This window comes from Ranitomeya variabilis, chromosome 3 (genome assembly GCF_051348905.1).
Source record: "Ranitomeya variabilis isolate aRanVar5 chromosome 3, aRanVar5.hap1, whole genome shotgun sequence".
Classification (NCBI taxonomy): Eukaryota; Metazoa; Chordata; class Amphibia; order Anura; family Dendrobatidae; genus Ranitomeya; species Ranitomeya variabilis.
In genome coordinates this window covers 34,172,480-34,193,747 of record NC_135234.1, presented here as the reverse complement: position 1 = coordinate 34,193,747, position 21,268 = coordinate 34,172,480, and the positions used below count along the sequence as shown (strand labels likewise).

The 21,268-nt window shown below is 45.9% G+C and overlaps 1 protein-coding gene across 2 annotated transcripts; it reads right to left on the bottom strand.

Moving 5' to 3' along the window:
- Window positions 1-3,103: 3,103 nt before the first annotated feature.
- IFNGR2 (interferon gamma receptor 2) lies at window positions 3,104-21,268 on the bottom strand. 2 transcript variants are annotated; one of them, XM_077293935.1, is made up of 7 exons: window positions 20,989-21,268; window positions 11,313-11,433; window positions 7,765-7,931; window positions 7,140-7,285; window positions 6,841-6,985; window positions 3,802-3,953; window positions 3,104-3,284 (listed from the first exon to the last, which is right to left on the bottom strand). In XM_077293935.1, the coding sequence occupies exons 1-7, from the start codon at window positions 21,029-21,031 to the stop codon at window positions 3,132-3,134; spliced, it is 927 nt and encodes a 308-aa protein (XP_077150050.1). In that variant the 5' UTR covers window positions 21,032-21,268; the 3' UTR covers window positions 3,104-3,131. The 2 variants fall into 2 exon arrangements, with proteins under 2 accessions (XP_077150050.1, XP_077150049.1); XM_077293934.1 differs by having other exon boundaries at window positions 21,045-21,266.

Genomic DNA, 21,268 nt, shown 5'->3' with positions numbered 1-21,268 from the left:
GCAGGGGCCAAGCAAGGAGCGGCCAGACAGGGCGGCCGAGCAGTGGGGTCCAGTCGGGGCAGCGGTGGCCAAGCAAGGAGCGGCCAGGCAGAGGGCGGCCGAGCAGTGGGGTCTAGTCAGGGGGCAGTGGGGGCCAAGCAAGGAGCGGCCAGGCACAGGGCGGCTGGGCAGTGGGCAGTGGGGTCCAGTCAGGGGGCGACCTGATAGGGAGCAGCCACTAATGAATAATTGTAACTAGAGTAAGTTCTCCAAAACTACATACCACTGTCACATAAGGGACAGACCGCTGAAATCATGTCAGTCACTGACCTCACTGCGGGAAGCATAGCAGAGACGATAGGTTCCCTTTAAAGGGATTTCCACATGCCCTTTTAGAGTACATAGACATATAGGGCTCTCATATTAAATAGCTGGCATGTAATACTACAATGCCTGGGTGGTTGCGACTTCCCCACTATGATGGAAGCCAAACCCGCAGTAATTTGCTGAGCACTGCAGCGGCATCAATCAAACTGGGGTCATCTCTCATTAGACAATCCCCTTTAATCATTGGTGTTATTTGCAGTATATAGGTAATATCATCTATCTGTCAAATCGTTGGCCATACAACCAGCTTAAAAAAATCGTAAGACAGTAGAACAAAATTACTAAATCCTACATCCTCCTTTTCTTTTCCCTATCGTAACCCAAAAGATATCATTTTGTGTTATTTTTTTTCCTCCTCCTCTTGTGTAAGTTTATCTGAAAAAAAAATGTACTAGGGTAAATTTTCTGGGATTAAACTACTTCTGGCGGAGAGGCTGCTTGAGGCAGAAGAAATCTTCACTGCTTGGTCTGCAGTAGAGTTCAGGCAAACTAAGCCCCTTTCTTACCAAATTTGTCCAAGAAATGAGAGGCCATCATGTAGAAAACATCTTTATTTATGATTAGTGCACATCTGTGATTTTATTAATACATAATTAAGGCTACGTTCACATTTGCGTTGTGCGCCGCAGCGTCGGCGCCGCAGCGCACAACGCAAACAAAAACGCGGCAAAACGCACGCTAAAACGCTGCGTTTTGCGCCGCATGCGTCGTTTTTGGCCGAAAGTTGGACGCAAAAAAAATGCAACTTGATGCGTTTCTTGCGTCCAACGCTTGCGGCCATGCGGCGCAAAACGCAGCACAACGCATGTCCATGCGCCCCCATGTTAAATATAGGGGCGCATGACGCATGCGGCGCCGCTGCGGCGCCCGACGCTGCGGCGCTGACCGCAAATGTGAACGTAGCCTTAGGCACAAATTCCACAAAATTAAGCTGTAAAAATACACATATATATATATATATATAAATAAACCAATCCTTTGGCATAGTGGTAGGATTGGTATAATACTGTAAAGTTAAAGTACCCCAAAGTCTTATAGGGAACACTGTAAATCAATGTACAGCATGCACATACAGAAACTTACTGAAGACGAAATGATTCAGCAGTTTCCCTGCAGCAGCAATGTAAAATCTTCACAGGGGTCGCAACACCACCATGGCATCTTCCTGGGGCCGCAGCAGCACTGTGGCATGTTCAAGGGGCCGCAACAGCACCGTGGCATCTTCCCGGGGCCGCAGCAGCACCGTGGCATCTTCAAGAGGCCACAGAAGTACCGTGGTATCTTTCCGGGGCCACAGAAGTACCGTGGCATGTTCAAGGGGCCGCAGAAGCACCATGGCATCTTTCAAGGGCCACAGAGGCACTGTGGCATCTTCCTGGGGGCCACAGAAGCACCGTGGCATTTTCTCGGGGCCATAGCAGCGACATGGCATCTTCCCATGGCCACAGCAGCACCGTGGCATCTTCCCATGGCCACAGCAGCAAGGTGGCATTGCAGCAGATCAATATGATATTTCAACCTCCTGCCACTAATTTAACAGAATAATGCAATTTTTCCAGACCTCTCATACTCCAACCATTCCGGCCTGTTTTTGCATACAACAAGAGCGTAGATTTCGTGAACCCATTGCCAACGAGGACACGGACATCATTGCATCGCACTGGGGCCTCTAGCTCAGTAAACTAGTTAACCACAGCTACTTTTTTTGGAAATACCCTCATTAAATTAGACATTTACCCTTATATAAATGAACAAAATGCCTCCTTACCATTTAAGTAACACTTGACCTGCTGAAAGAAATTATGACCTATATGCAAGAACCTCAGTGGGCCCATATGTCAAATCCTATGTACTAAAGACACATGGGTCAAGTTCCCATATTCCTTAAACTAATCAAAGTTGAAGTTGAATCTCAACATGACAAGATCTTCTTGTTCTTAGAGGGAATAAGCTACTACCAGAATTGTGTGGCAATGGTTTACCCCCTTTTCTTCCTACAGAACACTTGTACATTTAGCCATAAGGTATAGGAATAATAGTTATCTGCGGTGTAGGTCCATTTGTAGTACTCACTCGTTTTTCTAACATCTACTCGGAGGTATATGATAGAGGTACAACTTACACTATCCTACTCATCCATTGTCAGCCACCAGAAGTCATCTGACTCAATCCGGAAGCAAGTTCTGGGTGACGACCGTATTGATTAGTTCATTTCTGCATTAATTACTCATCTACTTTGACCCTCTCTGTCCTGCTGGTGGCCCAAGTCTGGACCCAAACTCAGACTCTTCTGCCTTTCCCACAACTTCACCTTCTACCCAAGAGTCATGTCTTCTAGTAAGAGTCATTACTATTAAATGGAAAGTGGAGGAATCTCCATAAATCTGCAAACACAATCATACAAGTAGACAAGGAACCGTAAGCCACTCAAGAAAAGACGTCCCTCACAATCTGGGCATCAGAGGGAACAAGGATACGGTCATTTGTCTTCATGCAATAACCTGAATTATTTCGAAAAATACTAAGTGCCCAACATCTCTGCCTGGGTACCCGGATAGTCATGTCCATCCATGTCTCTGTCGGTGCCAGGAGTCAGACCTATGATTCAGGTGAAGTTCTGACACTTGACATAGCACTTGTCCTGAGAATTTCCATGGTAGAAGTCCCAGATATGTGTGTGCCCTGAATGTGACGTGGCATCTGCACAGGCTTCATGTGATCTGATCTCGTGTCGTGACTCGTGCCAATGTTTGGTCGGAGCTTCTTCAGGTTTTCTCGTTGGGCGCCGGGCTTGGCTCAGCACATGTCTGATTATCTTCTGGGAAGAATGTAAATTCTATAATATCGTTGTGATGTTCTTCATTAGGGTTGGCACAAAACGCTGCCTCATCGGGTTGTTCTGGAAGATTCTCCAAGAACTGAAAAACACAACGTGATACACATTAATACTGACGTTGTAGACTATACAGTACTTGTTCAAAGTAGGGTAGGTTGGGTGACATAGGGGCACCAATAAAATCTAGCTGTTCCTCAGGGGTGTAGACTTTGGATAGCAGCCAATAGTCTGTAGAGGGGATGTCAGGGGAGGGACTCAGATGTTCCACTGCCTATAATGATCCCACTACTAAAAGGGACCAATCTATGGAGAAAGTGACAGCAGTCTACTGGCAGATGGGGGTCAGTTGGGTGTCTGACCCCCCACTGATCTGATGCAAATTAACTTTCCCCATCAATATACAACTCCTTTAAGATATGGGTTAGACCCACTGCTTATACGAAAAATACAAATTGTGCCGCAACTATGGCGTCTGCAGGTAGCTCCACCTAGTGGTGGCTGTGTGCATCCGGCATGTTAGCATTTATCAGAAAAGCACAGCTCCCCCCGTACACAGATATATCAGATAATAATGCTAAGCAGAAAACGCCCGCACTTACCTCCTGTATGTGATTTGGCATCCTGAAAGGAGGATACAGAAAATGCTTAAGAAGCGCGTTGTATCTATAGATCACATATCCGACAACCGAGCAGATCACGCAGACCAAGAGAACACAGGTGACAATCACAGCCAGTTCTTTTCCAGTGTATTCTGAATATTGGGAAAAAGAAGAAAAAAAAAGATAAAATATCCATATATAAATAAAATCATTTCTATAGATCATCCGGTCATTGGATTCTGGGATGCTAATTTTATGCCATCATTTACATAGTAACATAGTTACATAAGGTTGAAGGAAGACTTTAAGTCCATCTAGTTCACCCCATAGCCTAACCTAACATGCCCTAACATGTTGATCCAGGGGAAGGCAAAAAAAAACTCATGTGGCAAAGAGAAAGCTCCACATTGGGGAAAAAAATTCCTTCCCGACTCCACATACGGCAATCAGACTAGTTCCCTGGATCAACACCCTATCAAGGAATCTAGTGTATATACCCTGTAACATTATACTTTTCCAGAAAGGTATCCAGTCCCCTCTTAAATTTTAGCAGTGAATCACTCATTACAACATCATACGGCAGAGAGTTCCATAGTCTCACTGCTCTTACAGTAAAGAATCCGCGTCTGTTATTATGCTTAAACCTTTTTTCCTCCAGACGTAGAGGATGCCCCCTTGTCCCTGTCACCGGTCTATGATTAAAAAGATCATCAGAAAGGTCTTTGTACTGTCCCCTCATATATTTATACATTAACATAAGATCACCCCTTAGCCTTCGTTTTTCCAACCTATCTTGGTATTGCAGACCCCCCAGTCCTCTAATAACCTTGGTCGCTCTTCTCTGCACCCGCTCCAGTTCAGCTATGTCTTTCTTATACACCGGAGACCAGAACTGTGCACAGTATTCTAAGTGTGGTCGAACTAGTGACTTGTATAGAGGTAAAATTATGTTCTCCTCATGAGCATCTATGCCTCTTTTAATACATCCCATTATTGTATTTGCCTTTGTAGCAGCTGCCTGACACTGGCCACTGAATATGAGTTTGTCATCCACCCATACACCCAGGTCTTTTTCATTGACGGTTTTGCCCAGAGTTTTAGAATTAAGCACATAGTTATACATCTTATTACTTCTACCCAAGTGCATGACCTTACATTTATCCCCATTAAAGCTCATTTGCCATTTATCAGCCCAAGCTTCTAGTTTACATAAATCATCCTGTAATATAAAATTGTCCTCCCCTGTATTGATTACCCTGCAGAGTTTAGTGTCATCTGCAAATATTGAAATTCTACTCTGAATGCCCCCTACAAGATCATTAATAAATATGTTAAAAAGAAGAGGGCCCAATACTGACCCCTGTGGTACCCCACTACTAACCGCGACCCAGTGTGCTCCATTAATAACCACCCTTTGTTTCTTATCCCTGAACCCACTTACACATATTTTCCCCTATCCCCATTATTCTCATTTTATGTATCAACCTTTTGTGTGGCACCGTATCAAAAGCTTTTGAAAAGTCCATATACACTACATCTACTGGGTTCCCTTGGTCCAGTCCGGAACTTACCTCTTCATAGAAGCTGATCAAATTAGTCTGACATGAGCGGTCCCTAGTAAACCCGTGCTGATACTGGGTCATGAGGTTATTCCTCTTCAGATACTCCAGTATAGCATCCCTTAGGGTACTGTCACACTCTGCAACTTTCCAACGATCACGACCAGCGATACGACCTGGCCGTGATCGTTGGAAAGTCGTTGTGTGGTCGCTGGGGAGCTGTCACACAGACCGCTCTCCAGCGACCAACGATGCCGAGGTCCCGGGTAACCAGGGTAAACATCGGGTTACTAAGCGCAGGGCCGCGCTTAGTAACCCGATGTTTACCCCGGTTACCAGCGTAAAAGTAAAAAAAAAAAAAAACCGTACATACTCACATTCCGGTGTCCTTCAGGTCCCTTGCCGTCTGCTTCCCGCTCTGACTGAGTGCCGCCATACAGTGAAAGCAGAGCACAGCGGTGACGTCACCACTGTGCTCTGCTCCGGCCGGCAGTCAGTCAGAGCGGGAAGCAGACGGCAAGGGACCTGAAGGACACCGGAATGTGAGTATGTGCTGTTTGTTTTTTTTTTTACTTTTACGCTGGTAACCACGGTAAACATCGGGTTACTAAGCGCGGCCCTGCGCTTAGTAACCCGATGTTTACCCTGGTTACAAGCGAACGCATCGCTGGATCGCTGTCACACACAACGATCCAGCGATGACAGCGGGAGATCCAGCGACGAAAGAAAGTTCCAAACGATCTGCTACGACGTACGATTCTCAGCGGGCTACCTGATCGCCGCTGCGTGTCAGACACAGCGATATCGTATGGATATCGCTGGAACGTCACGAATCATACCGTCGTAGCGACAAAAGTGCCACTGTGTGACAGTACCCTTAGAATGCCCTCCAGGATTTTACCCACAGTAGAGGTTAAGCTTACTGGCCTATAATTACCGAGTTCAGTTTTTGTCCCCTTTTTGAATATTGGCACCACATTTGCTATACGCCAGTCCTGTGGTACAGACCCTGTTATTATGGACTCTTTAAAGATTAAAAATAATGGTCTATCAATGACTGTACTTAATTCCTGCAGTACTCGGGGGTGTATCCCTTCCGGGCCCAGAGATTTGTCAATCTTAGTGATTTTTAGACGCCGCCGTACTTCCTGCTGGGTTAAGCAGGTGACATTTAATGGGGAATTTAAAAGAAACGCTCCAAGAAAAGCTGATCTACTGGGAGCTGGAGGGAACCCACTGCCCCCCGACCACGTCTCTTGGCAGCCGCCATAGATGTCCAGCAGGGGTTAGGAGGATTTGTGCTGAGCCTGCTCCATACTCAGCGAGCGCCGGCTGGTTTATACAGATGACATCCCCTGGTAAAAATCTGAGAAATTTCTGCAAAACGCTCGTTTGTCAGAAATCAGCAGCAAATCCGCGTCCTACAATCAGCAGCAAATGTGGCGGCTCAGGTGATATAACACCATATCGGAGGAATTACCTCTTCTCATCGTCTCGGCACATTTGGGATCACTCTCTTCACCCTCTATATAATCAGTGGAGGCTTTCACTTGCACACAGTACACCGTCAGCTCTTCTAGGTTCTCCAAGATGGAGTGTGTGGACACTCTTAAAGGAACCGCCATCTGCGGGACACATGATAGGATACATCAGGAGGGGACAGACACAGAATAAGGGAATAACCCTTCGATATCCAGATTTACCAATATAAAATCTTTATATGGAGAACTGCTCATACTCTGGTATTAAACACGTAATTAAGAGTCCAAAATGACGCACCTTCTCCGGCGTGCCTTCCTTCCAGTAATACAGCAGGTATTTCATTCTAAAGTTGTGCGGAACCGGTGAAAATGGGGGTGAAAAATCTATTGTCAATGTGTTTGCGTGGGCCGCCAGAACCAGGGACCTTACGGGACCAATTTTTGCTGCAATGCAGAAGAAGACACGTTACAGTAAAAACGCAATACAATCCTGGACGAAGCCAATGTATAGTATGCAAAGAAAACAAAAAAAGGGGAAAAGGGCAACATCCTTAAAGTAACCATATAAAGAACCTTGTAAAATACCCTATAGAGATCTGGGACCAGAATGGGAACCTTTACTAAGCCAGAGGAAGAAAATCTCTGCAGGCAGAGCCTAAAGCCTAACTGCGCATGCGCCGTCACACGTCTTCCCGGCTCCTGCTTGCCAGAACCATTTCACCCATAAAGTTTTTTTCTCTGCAACCAGAATTAAACTCCTGCAAATTCCAGAGGCAGTGAACAAAAAAAACATTGGTCAAATGGTTCCGGAAAGCAGGATCCGGAGGGCAGGATCCGGCGCATGCGCAGAGAGAGTTTTTCCAGTGTTCAGCACACAAACCTCCATCTAATATGTAGTAAGTCAGATTATTGAATGCACTTACTGTGGATACTGGCTTGAAAATCATCAGGTGCTTGGGCCCACACGGACCACCACTCGCCCAGCTCAGCCCGGACTTTATATTTACCCCTCCAAAAATGTTGTATTTTGTCAGTGAAATCGCAGTGAGTCTCCGTGATGTTCACACACATCAGATAAACGTTATTTAACCTGAAAAATATAGGAAAAGGGCGTTTGTTGTATAAAATATGAAGACAGCAGAATTGTAGAGTTGAAATGTGGCACCCCAGGAGTCCGGATGCCACAATGGCATTGCCTTCCTCACAGGGACGGTGATGTCATGCCTGGAGGTAAGGAGGGATCCCCTTAACAGGTAACACACACATACAACACCTTCCTGACTCCAGACCAGAAGGGGGAGCTCTAAACCCGGTTTCAGGGGAACTTCCCTATAAGTTCTGGTCTGGAGGCAGGGTTAGGGAGTGGAGTGTGAGACGGCAAGGGTTGAGGAAGCGTGTGAGGAGAGAGACTGGGAGTGGAGCTGCGATTGAGCTCTTCCCAGTATTAAGCGCAAGAGAAACCGGACACTGGAGTCCGTGGTTGCACGGGTACTAAAAGGCCCAGCAACAAGAACCGGAGAGCAGGAGATTGCAAGTCTCCTGTCCCATCTTACACCTGGAGGCACCACAGCAAGTCAGGAGCCTGGGGCTGCCAGTGAGAAGGCAGTGCCCATGATAGGCTCAGGCTGTCAACCATACAGGTTGGGAGTACAGACACAGAGGAACTTGTGCAGAGCTTCAGGCAGCAAGGGACAGAGAAATCAGCGCAGAAGGAAGGACTCCGAACCCACCTGGCTAGGTGGATCCCAGGTTACCTCCAGGCTGCCCGGACCCATCAACACCTGTAACCTGTGCCCCGGATTGCACCTGCAATTCACCAGTAAAAGGTAAAGGAAACTGCAATCCCTGTGTCCTCCAATTATTCCCTGCGCCCTCAGTCCTGCACCCCACTGTCTATCATCCTTTACTAACTGCATCGGTAGCCCTGGGGCTCCGCTCCACCTGTGGGGAGCTACACCAACTCTGCTGCGACACCATCAGCCCCAGTGGTCCCCTTTATGCAGCGTCGGCCATCCCTGATCGAGTACCACAGGTGGCATCACGAATATTCCCCCATAGACTTATTTTTTGCTTCCCCTCATTATTTTTGTTGGACGCCCAGGGCCACGAACCGGGTCCCAGCTTCCGTAACCACCCCTTTAAGTACCGCCGGACCCGGCCCGAGTACCCCACGGTCCTAGAGGGCGCTCCAAAAATGCAAAAGGGATGGGAGAAAGAACAGTGTGGACGGAAGGCTTAAAGGCCATGAACAAAATTATTTTTCTACATACGTTCGGTAATAAGATTGCACTAAGTTTCATTTATTTTCTGTACTCTTGATATGCAATTTGCAGCATGACCCAAGTTACAGATTTTACTCTTGTGGGAGTGTCCCTCCCAGTAATGCAGGCTGACTGTTAGGTCTGTGTGTATCCGGTGTGTTGCTGTATTCATTAGCTCATAATTCAGCACAGCTTCTATCCTGCATTGATTTCCTTTTCATGTGCCTTCCTCCATTTCTACAGCCTTTTTTCTCTGCGGCTTGAGATCTGACTACCCCCTATTATGAGCGCTGTCCTCAGCAATCCCATAGACAATGAATGGAGCAAAGGTGAAGAATGCGCACCCTCGCACCTTTCATATCGTTTTTTGGGAGTCTCAGGATCACTAGGTGTCACATCAGTCAGACCTGCAACAATCAGCATGTTATTTTCTATTCTAGGAATAAAGGACAGTATGTATTTATTATTTACAGGGGTCTAAAAGGAGCAAAACCTCCATGACCATTTGTTATACCGCATCCAGTTGGATATAGCATTATTATGACATGACCAAGTAATTTCTCATTTATTCGCTATGCAGTACATTCCTAGTGTTTACAGCAGGGTCTATATCCTTAGTGTAGAAAGTGGATGCCGAGTACAGCTTAAAGAGAATCTATCAGTGGGTTTTATAATGTAATCAGAGAGTATCATGCTGTAAGGGCTGAGACACTGATTCCAGGGATGTGTCACTTGCAGGACTGCTTGCTGTCATTTTGATATCATCAGTGTTTTCCCTGCTGCAGATCTAGCAGAGCTCAGAATGCTGAGCTGTGTATAACCCCACTCACACCACTGATTGGCAGCTTTCTCTGTAAAGAGGTGGTGAGATCCAGCACCGGAACCATAAAAAGTTAATTCTTTATTGGATCAGCATTAAAAAAAAAAGAATAAAAGCCAAAAAGTTCCTAGTCAGTGGTGTGGGCGGGGTTACACAGAGCAGGAGGACTAGGAGGCACGAGGCAAATAGTCCTGTAGTGATAATATCCTGATGATAAAACACTGGATTTTATTGAAACAGCAACACACAGCCCAGTAAGTGGCACATCGCTGGAATCAGGTTCTCAGTCCCTATATCATGCTACTCTCAGATTACACAGTAATAACTTGCTGATATATTCACTAAAAGAGGATGTTTTAGGTTCTTGAATTAATAAGGGTAATCCTCTATAGCTTCACGTAAAGGAATCTGTGCATGCAAATTGCATTTGGCAATTTTAGAGCTCCCTTAAAGTGGAATTCTCAAATTCTATCTTGAGCAGCTGATAGCTGTGCACTCTCAACAGTAACTTTGATCAAGCACACGCCTCAGGAAAGTGAGAGCTGTGATTAGGAGAACTGCTCTGGAAACTGACGATGTTGGGTGCCAGTAAATTGTGATCAAAGCAGCTTGATCAGAAACAGAGAGATAGAGATGTGAGCAACTAACTGCTGTATAGAAAATCAGTGGGCTGGAGAGAGATAACTAGGATGTTAGGAGTTAACTCCTATCCTCGAATATAACAACTTTCTCGGTTCTGGTCACAGAGCTCCATGGAGAACAGATGTCCACTATGTAAGATAAAAGCTCTCACAGCAGGAGAATGACTGCAGATAGAAAAAGCAAGTCAATTGCAAACTTGCTTATTTTCATGCTGTCTAACTAAAGTAATTTCATAACATGAGAACACCCCTTTAAAAAAAAAAAAAAAGGAGAGCTGTGCACCTCTTTATTCCCAGCGGTGAGCACCACCATTCTTCAAGATAGGCGTGGATCCCATGTGCAGAGGCAAGCATCCATCAGATATCTATACAATATTTTGGATGGTAATAATCCTTAAAGTGTCAACTGATAATGCTAGATCCCCAGAGGTATGAGATATAAACTCATATCCACACAAATTGGTATTAGATGGTAGGCACCAATACTCTGATACTCCAACTCCCGTAACATATTATAGGGATCCGATCACTTAATACTAAGGTAGGAAAGTAAGTATAAGTGAGTATTGGGGAGTGGGGGGGGATTATATGCCATCTACGTCATCAGAGCAGATGAAACCTCCGCCCTTTAGAAATGATCAGAATGAGTCCAGGCATCAGCCTGCAGTATACATACTGGCATAGATCTGTCCTTAGAAGGGGCTACAGGGTGTATGTACAGAGGTAGAAATAAATCGCGTATTACTTACAGTTCACATTCCACACGGTACATTACTGGGGGCTGCGTATTTGGCAACTGCACAGGATCCCACCTCACCGAATGCTTCAGGTTGTAGGAATCAATGTGGACATTAGTTGGTGCAGGAAGATCTAGAGACAGGAAAAACAATGACACAAACATGAGTATAGCTACAGAACACAGGCGGCATGATGGCGCCATTATACATGCTACTTTGGAAATGCAAACAGCGAGATACACTATATAAGCAAAGCATCGGACACACGGCTTAATCACTTAATTCAGGTTTTATATTCAATCCCATTGCCCCCTGGTGTATAACATCTGGCCACCCCTCTCCAGGTGTATAACATCTGGCCCCCAGCATAAAATATCCAGACCCTCATACACCTTACCTTATACCTTATCATATACTGGTGCATAACCTCCGGCCCCTCTCCCCAGGTGTATAACCTCCGGCCCCTCTCCCCAGGTGTATAACCTCCGGCCCCTCTCCCCAGGTGTATAACCTCCGGCCCCTCTCCCCAGGTGTATAACCTCCGGCCCCTCTCCCCAGGTGTGTAACCTCCGGCCCCTCTCCCCAGGTGTATAACCTCCGGCCCCTCTCCCCAGGTGTATAACCTCCGGCCCCTCTCCCCAGGTGTATAACCTCCGGCCCCTCTCCCCAGGTGTATAACCTCCGGCCCCTCTCCCCAGGTGTATAACCTCCGGCCCCTCTCCCCAGGTGTATAACCTCCGGCCCCTCTCCCCAGGTGTATAACCTCCGGCCCCTCTCCCCAGGTGTATAGCCTCCGGACCCCCGCTATGCCGTCTGCTGTTACTAACATGTGACAGAACGGCTGGTGGTGCAGAGCTCACTGATACCAGCGCGGTCCTGTAGGAGCCACCGTTGTAACAAGTTCGTTCATGTCATTTTTTTCTCCCCTAAATTTCTTCTCCTCTGAATCTTCCCCCTTTATCTGTGACTGATATTATTGAGAAGTGGAAGGAACCGCAGCAAATCAGCCACAAAGTGTAGACCCCCATAACGTTACAGAGTGGGGTTACTGAGTGCTGAGAAGTAGAGGGCAGAAAAGTCACCAACTGCAGAGTCCAGTCCACCTCTAGTATTATCACCAGCACAAACACTGCGCCCCCGCCGGGAACTTCATGACTGAGAAGCTGCATGTGCCCTTCCATCACCAAGCACAATGCAGAGCGTCGGATGGAGTGGTGTAAAGCTGCCACCACTGGACCCTGGAGGAAATGTGTTCTATGCTGTGACCGATCACATTTCTCTAGCTGGCGTCTGATGGAGGAGTCCGGGTTAGGTGAATGTCAGGACAACGTTACCCGTCTAACTACATTGTGTTTGGTGGCGGGATAATACTATGGGCTTGATTTTCAGGCATCGGCTTCGGTCCCTTAGCACCAATGAAGGCAAATATTAAAGGAGCCGTCCACTTTCAGAAAAAGTGGGCCCCAAACTGTGTAAAATACCTAAACTAACGAAAGGAAGTCCACCTGTGTGCAATCTAAGGGTCACATGGCTGTCAGTATCTACACTTGACCTTTTCTGAAAGGCCACAGAGGCTGCAACACCAGTAACAAGAGGCACCACTAACCAAACACCATGAAGACCAGGGAGATCTCCAAACAAGTCAGGGACAAAGTTGTTGAGAAGAACAAGTCAGGGTTAGGTTATAAAGAAATATCCCAATCTCTGATGAAATGGAAAGAGCATGGTACCAGAACAAGCCTGCCAAGAGAGGGCCACCCACCAAAACTCTCAGCTCAGGCAAGGAGGACATTAATCAGAGAGGCAGCACAGAAACCAAAGGTAACCCATGGAGGTGGCCTTATTGAAGAGTGGTCAGAAAAAAGACGTGTGAGACTCCCCAAATATATGAAGGCAGGTGCTGTGATTAGATGAGACAAAAATTGAACTTTTTAGCCAACAATGTAAACGCTATGTCTGGCACCAAACCAACACAGCTCATCGCCCTAAGTAGATCATCCCCACAGTGAAACATGGTGGTGGCAACATCATGCTTTGGAGATGTTTTTTGCCAACAGGGAAAATGGATGGTGCGAAACACAGGAATATTCTTGAGCAAAACCTGTTTCAGTGTGTCAGTGATTTGAGACTGGGGCAGAGGTTCACCTTCCAACAAGACAATGACCCAAAGCATACTGCTAAAGCAACACTCGAGTGGTTTAAGGAGAAACGTACTTTTTTTGTAGGGGCCTAGTCAAAGCCCAATGGAGAATCTGCGGTCAGACTTGAAGATTGCTGTCCACCAGAGGAAACCATCTTATGTGAAGGAGCTGGAGCAGTTTTGCCTTGAGGAATGGGCAAATATTCCAGTGACAAGATGTGGAAAGCTCAGAGACTTAATCAAAGTGAGTTGTAGCTGTAATAGCTGCTAAAGGAGGCTCTACACAGTACTGACTTTAGGGGGTGAATAGTGATGCACACTGAAGTTTTCAGTTATTTTTGTCCTATTTGTTGTTTGCATCACTATTAAAGGAAAACCAAATGTTCACAGTTGTAGGCATGTTCTTTACATGAACTGATGCAAATCCTCAAAAAACACTGTGAAATTCCAAGTTGTGTGGTAGCTAAACACAAAAAATGCCAAGGGAGTGAATACTTTTGCAAGCCACTGTAAATCCACCTTTGTATAGATTTGAAAGTAAACATGGAGATATAGAAGATTTGTGTCATATTCTAGAGACAAGAGGATTACAGACTACCTTAGACTCCAATAGACAACGTAGCTGGAGTTGGAGTCAATTTTATTACATCTGTACCTTCAAAAAAAAAAAAGATCCAAAATAAATATGGCCGAGGCAGCCAACCCGAGGACGATGAACAGCAGCTAAGAACTAAACCCTGACTTCTGCTTTGGTCTATCCTACATAATACGCTGCTTTGGTCTATCCTACATAATACGCTGCAAGGAAAGTCCTCGTGTGCGGAAGATGGCAGCGACAAAGACGAGGTTGTGAAAGGACAGGACGCACATGGAAGCATCTATAGACACATGGACATAGTGGAAAATAACCAAGTCAGACACCGCGCTGTAGGATCAGATAATGAGACATATGGGTAATGACAGGCAGAGGGGGAGCCAAAAATCGGGAACCAACCAACATGATCCATGGTCTAAGATAAAGCAGACAGGTCGTCAGCCCATCCCACCTCAAGAAACGTTCCCACCTGGAAGCAATGGAGGAACTAGGCCTCCCAGCAACGGGGCAAGATTTCAATGTACAGCTCTCTGGCACAATATACTGCACATACATACGGAGCTGCACTCCTGGGTAAAACCACATTTTTATCTATATTGTGGTTAGTACTGACTAGAAGGGTACTAGAGAAGAAGCCAAGCAATTAGATAAGAAGAAGCAGCAATCTTGTGGGATTCATGATCTTCAAAATTGAAATATTGAAGTTATTTTTATCTAATCAGATCAGCACCCTCATGATGATCAGAAAAATTCCCAAGATGTATTCTACGGTCCCCACTTAGGCCGGCGTCACACTCGGCGTAAGACAATACGGTCCGTATTTTACGGCCGTAATACGGAGAAATGTTCCCAAAATATTGATCCGTAGGCAGGGTGTGTCAGCGTATTTTGCGCACGGCATCCTCCGTATGTAATCCGTATGGCATCCGTACTGCGATATTTTCTCGCAGGCTTGCAAAACCGACATCTAATGGATTTATGTGCTCAAATGTTCGGGAAACATATATACAGTATATATATATATATATATATATATATATATATATATATATATATATATATATATATGTCATTGAGACACATTATATATATATATATATATATATATATATATATATATATATATATATATATATATATATATATATATATATATATATATATATATATATATATATATATATATAGTCTGTATTTATATTTACTACAGCGCGATATCTGTGAAAAGTCGGTAATTCAATTGCCGGCTTTTCATTTCTCCTGCACAAACCCGACAGGATATGAGACATGATTACATACAGTAAACCATCTCATATCCCCTTTTTTTTGCATATTCCACACTACTAATGTTAGTAGTGTGTATGTGCAAAATTTGGGCGCTGTAGCTGCTAAAATAAAGGGTTAAATGGCGGAAAAAATTGGCGTGGGCTCCCGCGCAATTTTCTCCGCCAGAATGGTAAAGCCAGTGACTGAGGGCAGATATTAATAGCCAGGAGAGGGTCCATGGTTATTGCCCCCCCCCCCTGGCTACAAACATCTGCCCCCAGCCACCCCAGAAAAGGCACATCTGGAAGATGCACCTATTCTGGCACTTGGCCACTCTCTTCCCACTCCCTGTAGCGGTGGGATATGGGGTAATGAAGGGTTAATGTCACCTTGCTATTGTAAGGTGACATTAAGCCAGGTTAATAACGGAGAGGCGTCAATTATGACACCTATCCATTATTAATCCAATTGTATGAAAGGGTTAAAAAACACACACACACATGATTTAAAAGTATTTTAATGAAATAAACACAGCGGTTGTTTTAATATTTTATTGCTCTCTCAATCCATTTGCAGACCCTCGCTTGGCAAAACAATAAACCCACAATATACATACCTTCTGCTGACCCGTCACGTCCCACGAGGTAATCCATCTGAAGGGGTTAAAATAATTTACAAGCAGGAGCCCTGCAAATGCAGCTGTGCTCGTGCTTGTAATTCCCCGGCGAATGAAGGAAATGTAGGTCATTGACCTACATTTCCTTCAGTCGCAGTGATGCGCCCCCTGGTGGATGACCTGGAGCGTGGGAAAAAGTTCCCAGGCTGCAGTTCATGAGAACATCCAGCAGGGGCGCATCACCGCGACTGAAGGAAATGTAGGTCAATGACCTACATTTCCTTCATTCGCCGGGGAATTACAAGCACGAGCACAGCTGCATTTGCAGGGCTCCTGCTTGTAAATTATTGTAACCCCTTCAGATTGATTACCTCGTGGGACGTGACGGGTCAGCAGAAGGTATGTATATTGTGGGTTTATTGTTTTGCCAAGCAAGGTGGCATTAACCCTTCATTACCCCATATCCCACCGCTACACGGGAGTGGGAAGAGAGTGGCCAAGTGCCAGAATAGGCGCATCTTCCAGATGTGCCTTTTCTGGGGTGGCTGGGTGCAGATGTTTTTAGCCACGGGGGGGCCAATAACCATGGACCCTCTCCTGGCTATTAATATCTGCCCTCAGTCACTGGCTTTACCACTCTGGCGGAGAAAATTGCGCGGGAGCCCACGCCAATTTTTTCCGCCATTTAACCCTTTATTTTACAAGCTACAGCGCCCAAATTGTGCACATACACACTACTAACATTAGTAGTGTGGAATATGCAAAAAAAATGGGGATATGAGATGGTTTACTGTATGTAAACCATGTCTCATATCCTGTCGGGTTTGGGAAGGAGAAGGAAAAGCCGGCAATTGAATTACCGACTTTTCACTAACAGCGCTGCGTATTTCTCGCAAGTCACACTGCTGGTCCGTGTGTAATCCGTATTTTTCTCGCCCCCATAGACTTTCATTGGCGATTTTTTTGCGCAATACGCTGACAAACGCAGCATGCTGCGATTTTGTACGGCCGTAGAAAGCCGTATAATACTGAACCGTAATATACGGCTGATAGGAGCAGCCCCATTGAGAATAATTGTGCCGTTTATTTTGCGAGTTTTACGGACGTATTTTCTGCGCTCTTACGTCCGTAAAACTCGCCAGTGTGACGCCGGCCTTATAGTATCAAATTATCAGCCCCATTCCCTCGTTAGGTATACAGCCAACAAATGTGTGGTATGCACGAAAGGGAGGGAGTTAGGACAGGTTCACGTGAGCGTATTTCACGGTCCATATACCTACCTCAAGGCTCGGACCAAAGGCCTGAACTTACTGCCTCAGATGTGTCAATTTGGGCATTGCGGCCTGTATACAGACATTGAAAAGCGCTTGTGTGAACCAGGCCTTCGTTCTAGATCTCTACAAAAACATATACATGGATATCAATCATTTGTAAATTAAAGTTATTGCCCAGATATCACTCAACATAAGCGCCAACCACAGGGCCATTATAATACTTCTAGCTACACCATCAACAGTGCCAGCTAGTGCGCTACACCGCAACACTGCCAGCCACAGAGTGCTACACTGCAACACTGCCAGCTAGTGTGCTACACTGCAACACTGCCAGCTACAGTGTGCTACACTGCAACACTGCCAGCTACAGTGTGCTACACTGCAACACTGCCAGCTACAGTGTGCTACACTGCAACACTGCCAGCTAGTGTGCTACACTGCAACACTGCCAGCTAGTGTGCTACACTGCAACACTGCCAGCTACAGTGTGCTACACTGCAACACTGCCAGCCACAGAGTGCTACACTGCAACACTGCCAGCTAGTGTGCTACACTGCAACACTGCCAGCTACAGTGTGCTACACTGCAACACTGCCAGCTACAGTGTGCTACACTGCAACAGTGCCAGCCAGAGAACTACACTCCAGCTACAGTGCGCTACACCGCAACAGTGCCAACCACACTTGTAAAGTATAGAGCATCTTCTGAGCGGAAAATGGCAGGAGAAAGCATCAGTGACAATAATTTTACTGCTTGTCGTTTTTAGAAACCTGAAGTGGCTGAGGGTATGTGTCCACGGTCAATAAACGCTGCTTGTTTGACGCTGCGCAGAGCTGCAGCGTCAAACACGCAGCGTCCAGATGTTCCAGCATAGCGGAGGGGATTTTTTTAAATCCCATGTCCACTATGCGTGGAAACACGCATCCGACTTCCCTGCGACTCCGGACACGTCTTTCCAGATCGCAGCATGTCCGTACACCTTGCGGGGACGCAGCGTCCCCGCAAGGCATAACACAGGGCCCTATGGGAGCGAGCGATGATCCCGGATGTGTACAGTTAACACATCCGGCATCATCGCATCCCAGAAGGGGGCGGGGCTTAGCGCCGAGCGGCTTCGCCGCTCCGGCGATACCGCCGGCCATCCTGAACGTGGACACGCAGCCTAAGAGACACTCAAAAAGCCTGAACACGTGCACAGCAAGTAGTTTTTATATTCTTCTGTTGCCCCCTGAAATACTGTGACTGCAAATTGAGATTTTGGTTAGGCTTATAAGTCTCCTCACTCTGACATGCCAGGCTTGGCATGTCACGCTCCACAAGGAGAAACATTACCCCTTACACCCCAGTCCAGAGCCTCTCACCTAGCCAAATCAGGTGGCTCAGTGGTTAGCACTGCAGCGCTGGAGTCCTGGGTTCAATTCCCACCAAGGACAACCTCTGCAAGGAGTTTGTATGTTCTCTCCATGTTTGCGTGGGTTTCCTCCGAGTTCTCCGGTTTCCACCCACATTCCAAAGACATACTGATAGGGAATTTAGATTGTGAGCCCCATCGGGGACAGCGATGATAATGTGTGCAACCTGTAAAGCGCTGCGGAATATGTTAGCGCTATATAAAAATAGAGATTATAATTATCAAACTTTGCACTGATGAGGGGCAACACCCTTGAAACACTGTGTATGTATACTGAGATTCTGGCTTGGCGTTTATACTAAGTTGTATGGCAAGGCTTGTTAAATGGTCGATATTGACTTTTAGGACTGCTGGATAGGATAGTACTAGTCCTCTTCCTATCTGAAGGGAGAATTGCATATTTAATTTCCCAGAGGCGCATGCATGGCTTATAAATCTTCTCATTCTGACATGCCAGGCTTGGCTTGGTACTCTCCACGAGGAGTAACGTTATGCCTTAGACCACACTTTGCATTGCAAAGAGTGAAATATGCAGAAATAAAGGTGATAACTTGCAGATCGGAAAGTTTCATACCACTGGGACTTGAGTTGATCCACAGATCGGGAAACTTTTTCCTAAATCGGCTTCGCCTAGGAAAACCTCGGTGGGCCCCCCGGTGTCATAAAGATGTCACATACCCTAAGGGCTCTTTCAGACGTCGGTAACTTTTGGATCAGATTTTTATCAGTGCATCAATTTTACCATCAGAGTTACAGTCGTTTTTTTTTTTTCACGTATGAGAAAGTTTCTCAAGCTTCTCCTATGAAACATAAAAATTGGACCGCACAAGGGTACAACTAGATCGCCATCATAGGCCTGTCCAGAGACTGGAGAGTTTGATCACAAAATAAGATCAAAACCAGACAAGTCACCGTTCTCTTTTACGGATCGCTTGGTCGGGGAAAAAACTCAAACATGTGACCAGCAGAGGTGCAGGGAATGCCGGCTACTGGGAAGAAGTTCGGAGAGGTCTGTTCCGGTAGCGAAATGGTACCCAAGTGTTCCCCCTTCTAAAATAATAACACCTGGGTCGTTCCAGCGGTGTCAGTACTGGCTCTCCCTGGGCTCTCATGACGCTGTTATGTCACGCGATCCCTGAGGCCAATCACTCTCCCCTTCTCCGGTCAAATCCGTCTGAAAGAAGTAAAAGAGCAGCCGCGGCTCTGACTTCCTCCGGATGTCAGTTACATCTGATGGAGGGAAGAGTGAAGCGGCAAGTAATTGGCCTCATTGATAGCGTGACATAAAAACGTCATACAAACCCCGGGAGAATATGCACCAACACTGATGGAAGGTGCCCACATAGTAGGGGAGTATAGATGTTATTTTTTTTCTTAGGGGGTAACAATGATTGAAAAGGGGTTCTCCGAGTAGTGGGCAATCCCTTTAAGTAGCTGTGTTTTTTTTGCTGTGTTCTTGCACTTACCCATTACTTTCTATAGGTGAAAAAACACTGAAAGATGAGACATGCTGCAGATTGCAAAAATGCATCAGCTTTCCAAATAAGGAAAAAAAAAACCAAGCTGTGTGCCTGAGAATTCTGAAATCACATAGCTTTCGCTGGTTCTGTAAAACGCAGCTTAAAATTTGCATTAAAAAAGTAGCAAAAAATAAACGTGTGAACATAGCCTTAGGGTATGTAATATCTTTTTAGCATTTTTATCAGGGAGAGTCCACCAGTAAAAACATGGTGTACAAACACTTCTCACTGCTTGATTGCCGGAGCCATAAGAATACTATGTGTTGTTCACTCAAGTGTCTTATTGTCCAGTCCTTCATGACGGACATGTGGACAGCCCCAGAGACTATCACAGGTCCATTTTACTGATCCATTTGGGGAGCATAAAATGTTTTTTGGTTTTTTTTTGCACTGAAGTCTATTCAAATCCCACCAAGGACAACATCTGCAAGGAGTTTGTATGTTCTCCCCATGTTTGCGGGGGTTTCCTCCGGGCACTCCGGTTTCCTCCCACACTCCAGAGACATACTGATAGGGAATGTAGACTGTGAGCCCCAATGGGGACAGCGATGATAATGTCTGTAAAGCTGTGGAATAAATGGCGCTATATAAGTGAGTAAAATAAATAGAAAACAGATCATACTGGAAGACAATCCACTAGGTCATCCATGTAACGGATCCGTTCAGAAACTTCTCTAGTAATGACGGAATCTTTGTTTGGATTTTTACAAGTCCTTTTTTTCATACTGTTTCGTTACATATGGATGAAAACTGGACATGTGAACGGAGCCTAACCAATAACTGAAGTAAGGACCGACGAGTTCCCCTGAATGACAATCTCAGCTCTGCTGCATCGACTATAGGACAGCTGTGTACAATATACCAACCTATACATTCTCCTGCTGTAATCCCCATCATACCAGGAGCCATGGCTGTAACTCACCACACACAGTGGAGCCGGGCCCCAGGGTGCACAGTGCCAGGAGAAGAGGCCACATTATGTCCGTCCTCTGGAGCAGCAGACTCCTGGGCCTTCTCAGTTCTCTAGTTCCTGCTCCTCAGTCTGCAGACTCCTCCTTTACAGGAACACAGCCAGGACCTTCCCATCCCCTCACTGACATCCCTGCCTTGCTCCTTCCCTCTCTGCCATGTCAGCAGTGATATAAC

Coding starts and splice junctions, on each gene's coding strand:
- IFNGR2 (XM_077293934.1), bottom strand. CDS start 21,099: ATGTGGCCTCTTCTCCTGGCACTGTGCACCCTGGGGCCCGGCTCCACT. Junction 7,286..7,764: donor TTTTCAAGCCAGTATCCACA/GTAAGTGCATTC, acceptor TCTGCATTGCAG/CAAAAATTGGTCCCGTAAGG. Junction 6,986..7,139: donor AGGAAGGCACGCCGGAGAAG/GTGCGTCATTTT, acceptor TGTGTCCCGCAG/ATGGCGGTTCCTTTAAGAGT.